This window comes from Apis dorsata, unplaced genomic scaffold (assembly GCF_000469605.1).
Source record: "Apis dorsata unplaced genomic scaffold, Apis dorsata 1.3 scaffold_527, whole genome shotgun sequence".
Classification (NCBI taxonomy): domain Eukaryota; kingdom Metazoa; phylum Arthropoda; class Insecta; order Hymenoptera; family Apidae; genus Apis; species Apis dorsata.
In genome coordinates this window covers 1,594,827-1,602,788 of record NW_006263750.1, presented here as the reverse complement: position 1 = coordinate 1,602,788, position 7,962 = coordinate 1,594,827, and the positions used below count along the sequence as shown (strand labels likewise).

The window sequence follows — 7,962 nt, the reverse complement described above, 5'->3', positions numbered from 1 at the left end:
TTATTAATCAATAAGTTTTTATTTATATTTAATTTTTAATTTCATTATATATATTTATTTTAAATTAAATATTATATTTAATACATAATTTACATTATATTATTTGTTATATAATCTTGTTAATTTTAAATAAATTTAAATTTGTTAAAATTTAGATTACTAATATAATAATAAATCCAAAATTAAATGACATAAAAGATAAAAATGTGAGTGTTCTTAAAAACAATCAATTTTTAATACCAGGATTCATTGATTGTCATATTCATGCTGTTCAACTTCCTAATCTAGGAGTTGGATATGATAAAAAACTTTTAGAATGGTTGGAACATTATACTTTTCCTTTAGAAAAAAAATATATAGATGAAATATTTGCTGAACAAGTATTTAATACAGTTGTAGTAAGTTTAATGTAATATAATGTTAAAGTATTAAGATTGTCGTTTCATATAATCAACTATATTCTATAATTATTATTTTTTAATTATAGAAACAAACTATAATAAAAGGTACAACAACAGCATGTTATTTTGCATCTTTATATTCAAGAGCATCTGTAATACTTGGACAAATAGCAATTAATATAGGTCAACGTGCTTTTATTGGGAAAATAAGTATGAATGAAAAACGTAATGATAATTATTATGAAACTACTGAAGAATCTATGAAAAATATAAATAAATTTATAGAAGATTTGATTAAATTAAATGTAAGATTTGAATATTATTTAAATTTGTATTTTAATTTTTTATTTATATAAATATCAGGTCTTATTCATATAATTATCATTATAGAGTCCTCTCATAAAACCAATTATAACACCAAGATTTGCTTTAAGTTGTGATATGACATTAATGAAGGAATTAGGAAATTTAGCAAAACAGAAAAATCTTCATATACAGGTATTATAAATATTAAAAAATAATATTTCTATTTGTTTAATGTTATGGATAAATAAATTAATAAATAATTATATATTTTTTAAATATTTTTAATTTTATTTTATATATTTTTATATATTTTTCATCAATTCTTTTATATAATATAAAAAAATTTAATATAAAATAAAATATTTTAGACTCATATATCAGAAAATTTAAATGAAATAGAAGAAGTAAAGAAAAAATATCCTGAATATTCTTCATATACTGCTGTATATGATAATGCTGGACTTCTTACAAATAAGGTATGTTAAATATTTATATAATAAAAAATAAAAAGATCATAATGTTTTATCTATTTTTAGACAGTGTTAGCTCATGGAATATATCTCTCGGATAATGAAATTGCATTATTAAACGAACGTGGTGCAGCAGTTATACACTGTCCTTCGTCAAATACATGTTTAAAAAGTGGTCTTTGTGATGTTCAAAGACTGAAAAGTAAAGGAGTCAAAATTGGTCTTGGCACTGGTACATACATTATATTTACTTCATAATTTTATTATGATTATATTTTAATGAAACATTTTTAGATGTCTCAGGTGGACAGAGTTGTAGTATCTTAGATGCAATGAAATCAGCTTTACAAGTATCAAGCCATTTATCTTTAATTAAGGATAATTATAAAGCTCTTGACTATAAAGATGTATTTCATATGGCTACTTTAGGAGGTGCAGCAGGTAATGTTTGCAGAATTAAGAGAATTTATTATATTATTGAATTTTTATTTAATATAATATTTTTTTAGCACTTGCGATTGATAATCAGGTAGGAAATTTTGAAGTAGGTAAGGAATTTGATGCTCTTGTTGTGGATATAAATATAAGTGATGGACCTTTGAACACTTTTCAAAATAGTACTTTAGAAGAACAACTTCAAAAATTCATATATTCTGGTGATGATCGTAATATAGTTGAAGTATATGTAAGAGGATGTAAAGTTAAGTAAAAATAATATATATATATATCTCATTTTATATATGTTTCATTGTTTATATTTTCCATTATTGTTATAAGGACTATTTTAATTTATATAATAATAACAATGTAATTATAATTATTCATGTTTTATTTATAGACTAAAATAAATTATTTCTTACTATTTCAAAATGAAATAATAAAAAAATTATTAAATTAGTATGTAAATATAACATTATAATTATATATTCTTATGTTGATTTAGAAATATTTTTATGCTTCTTGAAGCTTGTTCAAATGCTTTTTCAAACCCAACACTATCATTATCCTATAATTAAAAAAATTTATTATACAAAATATATATATATAATATAAAATAATATATAATGATATATAAATAAGTTATTATACATAAATAAATATTAAATATATTATAATAATACTTACAAATAATGGATCTTGTATATTTAACTCTCCATTTGGATCATATTTTCCAAGGAGTTCAATTTTTGCTTGACTATCTTCTGGTTGCATTTGAAATAGATCATAAACTATTCTATTATCCATTCCAAATATCCAGTTAAATTTGTAGAAATCTTCCTTTGTTATCTGGAAATATGATAACATTTATTATCTTATTTTTTAAATAAAAAATTAATTAATACCTGTCTTGCTGTGTGAGTATAATATACAATGCCTCTTTTCTTAAGTGTAGACATAGCTCTGGGTTCTGGATTGTTACCTACATGATATTTCAAAAGTGCAGCACTATCTACTTCCCAAAAATTAAGAAGATTTAATTTTTTTATTTCATCATAAAATATTGCTTCTGCTATAGGAGAACGACAACTATTTCCTAAAAAATTTAATATTGATGAAATATATTAAATTATTATATTACTGTAAAAAAAATAATACTTCTTAATCTAAAAATATACCTAAACAGACCATTAATACTTTTTTTTTTGATGTCATGCTTAACTTTTACTTGGAAAAATATTTAAGGTTATGTAAGAAATTTTAATAAGATGAAACAAAATTTATATATTTGATTATAAATAATTTTTGTGTATAAATAATTACATAAATATATGCACAAAATTAACATAATAAAAAAAAATTTGATTTAGATATAAAAAATAATAAAAAAAATGTTTTAGAAAATGATAAATAATAACAAATTAATATTTTAATTTTGTAATGAATATTTATTATTTTTAAGAATTTTTAAATAATATATGTATATATGATATTTCAATAATATCATTTAAATTATTTTAAAACTTCAATCTGATTATTTATCTAAAAATGAAAAATATTGTTATTATATTTAAAAAAAAAAAATTATGAATTATAAAAAATTTAATAAAATTAATAGTACTTTTATGTTTTTCCAAAAATGCTTTTGAACTTCGCAAACATTGTTCATATACCTTATAAAATCCAGCAATGTCAACATCCTACAATAAAATATTTATCAATAAAACCTTCATGCAATAGATATTATTATTTATTTATATGTTATAATTTTAAATTAACATATTAAAATAATATACATAATAAGGATCTCGAATTGTAAGTTCTCCTCGAGGATCATATTTTCCTAAAAGTTCAATTTTAGCAGTAGTATTAGGAGGTTTCATAGTATTTAAATATTGAATATTACTATTGTCCATTGCAAGTATCCAATCAAATTTAATAAAGTCATCTCTTGTGATCTATAATAATAAAATAAATTAATATAAATAATAATAATAAAATATATTAATATAAACATATATATATATAATATATTTACTTACTTGCCGTGCTCTGTGAGAATAATTGGTGATACCTTTTTCTTTTATTATAGACATAGATCTATGATCTGGGTTTTTACCTATATGATATCCTATAATAGCTGCACTATCTACTTCCCATGAATCACTTAAGCCTAACTTATTTATTTGATCATTAAAAACTGCTTCTGCTATAGGAGAACGACAAAGATTTCCTATAAATAAAAATCATATTACTATTATAAAATTTTTTATATTTATCTATTCAAATAATATTTTAACATACCTAAACAAATCATAAGTACTCTTTTTTTTTCAGTCATGACTTTTTTACTTTATACAAAAATTAAGTTATAATAAGAAATAAAATAATTTTAATTATAAAAAATATTTGTGATTATCTGCATATTATAACATGACTATTATAATATGACTATATATTTTGTGATCATGCAGGTTTACCAATGTTATATTATTTGAAAAATTTACTAGATATTTTATAACTTTATATTATAGTGCTATTCTGATTATAACTATTGGCAGTACTTTATATGAAAAATATGCCATGTGGTTAAAATAAAATAGGTTAAAATTCACTTAAAAATATTTTTAAAAATGTCATTTTTTATTAGAAATAAACAAAATAGCGGAGGAATTAAAAGGAAGGTAAATTATATATAAATTATATATATATATTGATATAATATATATATATATTATATGATTTTTAGTAATTTTTTATGAGATTATTCTATTATAAAACATAATAAATATTGTACAAAAAATTTATTTTATTTTTATGATATTTTAATTTAATATTATTACATTTTAGTTTAATCAACATATTAAAAAAAAAGGAAAAAAGAAAAATATAAATAAATCTGTACCTGATGATAATGAAAGTATTGCGAGTACAGATGAAGAAATTGCAGAAGAAAATCAAAAGTATATTTATATCAATTTTTTATTATCAAATTTTTTAAGTTTTTTTTAATTATTATTATTATTATTTAGTAGAAATGAAGAATATGAAAGTGAAGAAGAAGAGGAAACAGCTCAGGAAAAACGTATAAGACTTGCAAAGCAATATCTTGCACAAATTGAAGAAGAAGGTAAAATTTGAATAAAATATATTTTTGCATTACATTATTATTCATATTTTTGCATATTTAAAATATATTTTTGCATATTATATTATTCATATTTTAATATTAAATTTATATAAATATAGAAAAAGATAGAGCAGAATTTGAAGAAGGAGCAATAACAAAAAGATTACATGAAGAATATTTAGAAGAAAAGGGAAGATTAAGGAAAACTGTAGCTTCAAATTATATTAATCATGGTGAACCTATTGTTTTAAAATGTAAAGAACATAAAAGTTCAATTACATGTTTATGTCTCTCTAGTAATGGAAGATTCTTATATTCTGGTTCAAAAGATGGTAGTTTAGTCAAATGTATGATATTTTTGATTAAAAAATTATAATAATAACAATTTGTATTATATAATTATATAATAATAATAAATGAATATTATATATTAGGGTCTTTGAAAGAGAGAACAAAATTAAAAGCTATAAAAGGAAAAAGAAAATCACAGGATGGAATAAAATGTGTTCAATGTTTAGCAATTAGTACTGATAGTAAATTTTTGGTAAGAATATATAAACTTATATTTATAATATTTCATTTATATATTCATAAATAAATATAAATATTTATTTTTATCATTAAAGGTAGTAGGAGATAATGGTTCTAAAAATATTATGGTATTTTGTGGAAATACATTGAATCACATAAAAAATTTACAAGGTCATAGAGGTAATATTACTTGTTTAGTTTTTCGTAAAGAGACGCATACGTTGTATTCTGGTTCCGAGGATAGAAGCGTAAAAGTATGGAATTTAGATGATATGGCATATGTTGAATCTTTGTAAGTATATTTTTATCTTTTTTGATTTAACTTAATTTTATTTTAAAAATGCATCATTTTGTTAGATTTGGACATCAAAATGGTATTACATCGATCGATGCACTTACACGAGAACGAGCTATTACCAGTGGTGGTTTCGATGGCACAATTCGAATTTGGAAAATTGTTGAAGAGTCGCAACTTATATTCAATGGGCATGGCAGTAGTATAGATACTGTAAAACTTATAAATGAAGAACATTTTTTAAGTTGTGGAGCCGATGGACAATTATGTGTTTGGGGTTGTTTAAAGAAAAAGCCTTTGTGTTCAGTGTTAGATGCACATGGAAGAGATAAAAGTAATAATCAACCAATGTGGATTTCAAGTATAGCTACTCTTCTTAATACAGATTTAGTTGCATCAGGTATGACATATTTTTTTAAGTATATAAAGTATTTTTTAAGTATTATTCATATATAAATTATATATATTTTTTTATTATAATTATTGAATGTAGGATCACAAAATGGTGTTATTAGATTATGGCAATGCAGTGATTCCTTTAGATCACTGAATCCATTGTTTGAGATTGAATTAACAGGGTTTGTAAATGCATTGTGTTTCACTCCAGACGGAACTCAACTTATTGCTGGAATTGGTCAAGAACATAGGCTTGGAAGATGGTGGCGTATACCAGAAGCAAAAAATGTCATTGTTATAATACCATTAATTCAAACAAAAAATAAATAGTTTATAATATGTAAAAAAAGATTTTTTGGAGTTGTAAATTGAATTTAAATTTTTAAGCAAATATAAATCATATAATTTTTTTATATATTTAGTCTGAACAAATTTTATTGTACATATATTAAAAAATGCATTATTTACTATTTCATAATTTTTTATATCTATTCCTAATATGCTATCTTTGAATATCTCGTTCACTGTGAAATCGAATCATAGATATGCGAATGAAATAAAAGAAATATTGGTCCACAGTACAAGTATTTATTTATTCTGTACAAAAGTTGAGTTATAAAATATTATGTCCCCATTTTAGGTCTTGTTTTTAGTCTTGTATACCATGCCTTCTTGAGTTCGTTCGTATAATAACAATGATCGCCATTGAGGACATTAGCGTTTATGAGAATAAAGCGATTCGTTCATTGATTGATTACTAACAATGAACCAGAAAGAAACGAGTATCGATTTCGAAAGATCTCTTTCTCATTTCTCATTATTTCACATAAATACACCTATTCTCGCACGAACCTCGGGCTCACCGTGTACATATACAAATCAAATCGACTTTTTTTTTTTTAATTTGCATATTTATCCGTAGCAACGAGTGTACAGCAAGTGTACGCTACTTCTTGTATGCATTCTTGCAAGAAAGTTTTTTAAATGATTGTAACAACCTAGGTCTTTCAATATGGCTTTCTCTTGACGTACTTTTCGTTTCGTTTTTTCCCTGTCTTTCACTCTTTTTTAGGACCTCATAATCGCAAGTATGCTTTTACGGGGATGAATGAAGCAGCGTTGCTTTCCGCCCGATTAGTTTCTTCTCCATTGGCTCTATTTTCGCGAAAACTCCCCAACATGTCTTATTTAAAATGCTTTTCTTTTATTTATTTCTCTTATTTCGTGATTCTCTTCTCAAGTTATATGATTCTTAAGTTTTTCACATTTCAAATCAGACATCGCTTTCATTCGATTTTTCCGCTTATTTTTATTATTTTTTCATTCTTTTATTTCCGAGAACTCGTTTAATTTATTTAATTTTTAGTAAATGAAATAATTTTTAGTTAATGAAATTTATTACTGGAATTAATAAACTTTAAATTATTATAAAATTCAATGATAAATAATTTTTGTATTTATTTTATTTATAGTCTAAAAAGAAGGAAAGCGATGGCATAAAAATAATACCAATAACTCTTGAAACTTAGTTCTAAAATTTCTGATATAATATAGACCAGTTTATCGTTGCATATTTTTTTTTTAGAAGTGCCGTTTGGAGAAGAAATACATACCAGTGTATTTCTTTGGTGATTTAAATACAATGCGTGCGAATGTGTAAGACAAGACTTATTCAGCGTGAACCGCAAACGAATATTGTAAATGCCAAAAATCATCATACAACACACTTACAAGCACACTTAACATTTTTTCGCATCGTTCTATATAATATAAATTCGTTCTATATAAACAATTGTACAACGATTTAGGCTCCAAATCACGCGTATAATCTCAACACGTCACAGAGGAACTGAGTTTTTATAGCAAATGTAGAATGTTTGCAAAATTTTGCATCTCAATAATATTTTGTTTCATTTTACGATATTTCACTTTGGATTTAGAATTCATAAATAGTTCTAAAACAACGCGACTAACAGATCTTGCAAAATTTCAAGT

General features: G+C 22.8%; 4 protein-coding genes across 6 annotated transcripts; 2 read left to right on the top strand and 2 right to left on the bottom strand.

The window, feature by feature from the left end:
* Positions 1-98: 98 nt before the first annotated feature.
* On the top strand, positions 99-1,902 carry LOC102671990 (guanine deaminase). Its single transcript, XM_006620779.2, has 7 exons — positions 99-398; positions 488-706; positions 792-899; positions 1,076-1,183; positions 1,244-1,409; positions 1,472-1,618; positions 1,687-1,902. Exons 2-7 carry the CDS (start codon positions 614-616, stop codon positions 1,884-1,886), a joined length of 822 nt encoding a protein of 273 aa, XP_006620842.2. The 5' UTR covers positions 99-398; positions 488-613; the 3' UTR covers positions 1,887-1,902.
* Positions 1,903-1,951: 49 nt separating this feature from the next.
* On the bottom strand, positions 1,952-2,874 carry LOC102671766 (low molecular weight phosphotyrosine protein phosphatase-like). Its single transcript, XM_006620777.2, has 4 exons — positions 2,794-2,874; positions 2,521-2,711; positions 2,303-2,464; positions 1,952-2,183 (listed from the first exon to the last, which is right to left on the bottom strand). Exons 1-4 carry the CDS (start codon positions 2,828-2,830, stop codon positions 2,097-2,099), a joined length of 477 nt encoding a protein of 158 aa, XP_006620840.1. The 5' UTR covers positions 2,831-2,874; the 3' UTR covers positions 1,952-2,096.
* A 161-nt stretch (positions 2,875-3,035) lies between these two features.
* Positions 3,036-4,082, bottom strand: LOC102671549 (low molecular weight phosphotyrosine protein phosphatase-like). Of its 2 annotated transcripts, none has more exons than XM_006620776.2 (5): positions 3,920-4,078; positions 3,658-3,848; positions 3,412-3,573; positions 3,237-3,315; positions 3,036-3,157 (listed from the first exon to the last, which is right to left on the bottom strand). In XM_006620776.2, exons 1-5 carry the CDS (start codon positions 3,954-3,956, stop codon positions 3,150-3,152), a joined length of 477 nt encoding a protein of 158 aa, XP_006620839.1. In that variant the 5' UTR covers positions 3,957-4,078; the 3' UTR covers positions 3,036-3,149. The 2 variants fall into 2 exon arrangements, with proteins under 2 accessions (XP_006620839.1, XP_006620838.1); XM_006620775.2 differs by having other exon boundaries at positions 3,103-3,157; positions 3,395-3,573; positions 3,920-4,082.
* A 71-nt stretch (positions 4,083-4,153) lies between these two features.
* On the top strand, positions 4,154-7,131 carry LOC102670908 (U3 small nucleolar RNA-interacting protein 2). Of its 2 annotated transcripts, none has more exons than XM_006620772.2 (8): positions 4,154-4,299; positions 4,466-4,578; positions 4,651-4,745; positions 4,865-5,092; positions 5,180-5,289; positions 5,372-5,568; positions 5,634-5,971; positions 6,065-7,131. In XM_006620772.2, exons 1-8 carry the CDS (start codon positions 4,249-4,251, stop codon positions 6,295-6,297), a joined length of 1,365 nt encoding a protein of 454 aa, XP_006620835.1. In that variant the 5' UTR covers positions 4,154-4,248; the 3' UTR covers positions 6,298-7,131. The 2 variants fall into 2 exon arrangements, with proteins under 2 accessions (XP_006620835.1, XP_006620834.1); XM_006620771.2 differs by having other exon boundaries at positions 4,648-4,745.
* Positions 7,132-7,962: the final 831 nt, after the last annotated feature.

What these genes read in the sequence shown, in the direction of transcription:
- LOC102671549 (XM_006620775.2), bottom strand. Translation starts at nt 3,956, where the DNA reads ATGACTGAAAAAAAAAGAGTACTTATGATTTGTTTAG. An exon ending in ATTCTCACAGAGCACGGCAA is followed by an intron (nt 3,574 to 3,657) that starts GTAAGTAAATAT and finishes TTATTATTATAG; the next exon opens with ATCACAAGAGATGACTTTAT. An exon ending in ATTTTTGGAAAAACATAAAA is followed by an intron (nt 3,158 to 3,236) that starts GTACTATTAATT and finishes TTTCATTTTTAG; the next exon opens with ATAAATAATCAGATTGAAGT.
- LOC102671766 (XM_006620777.2), bottom strand. Translation starts at nt 2,830, where the DNA reads ATGACATCAAAAAAAAAAGTATTAATGGTCTGTTTAG. An exon ending in AGTATTAATGGTCTGTTTAG is followed by an intron (nt 2,712 to 2,793) that starts GTATATTTTTAG and finishes TAAATTTTTTAG; the next exon opens with GAAATAGTTGTCGTTCTCCT. An exon ending in ATATACAAGATCCATTATTT is followed by an intron (nt 2,184 to 2,302) that starts GTAAGTATTATT and finishes TTTTAATTATAG; the next exon opens with GATAATGATAGTGTTGGGTT.
- LOC102670908 (XM_006620771.2), top strand. Translation starts at nt 4,249, where the DNA reads ATGTCATTTTTTATTAGAAATAAACAAAATAGCGGAGGAATTAAAAGG. An exon ending in GCGGAGGAATTAAAAGGAAG is followed by an intron (nt 4,300 to 4,465) that starts GTAAATTATATA and finishes ATTACATTTTAG; the next exon opens with TTTAATCAACATATTAAAAA. An exon ending in ATGGCATATGTTGAATCTTT is followed by an intron (nt 5,569 to 5,633) that starts GTAAGTATATTT and finishes TCATTTTGTTAG; the next exon opens with ATTTGGACATCAAAATGGTA.
- LOC102671990 (XM_006620779.2), top strand. Translation starts at nt 614, where the DNA reads ATGAATGAAAAACGTAATGATAATTATTATGAAACTACTGAAGAATCT. An exon ending in AAGATTTGATTAAATTAAAT is followed by an intron (nt 707 to 791) that starts GTAAGATTTGAA and finishes TTATCATTATAG; the next exon opens with AGTCCTCTCATAAAACCAAT. An exon ending in CAAAATTGGTCTTGGCACTG is followed by an intron (nt 1,410 to 1,471) that starts GTACATACATTA and finishes AAACATTTTTAG; the next exon opens with ATGTCTCAGGTGGACAGAGT.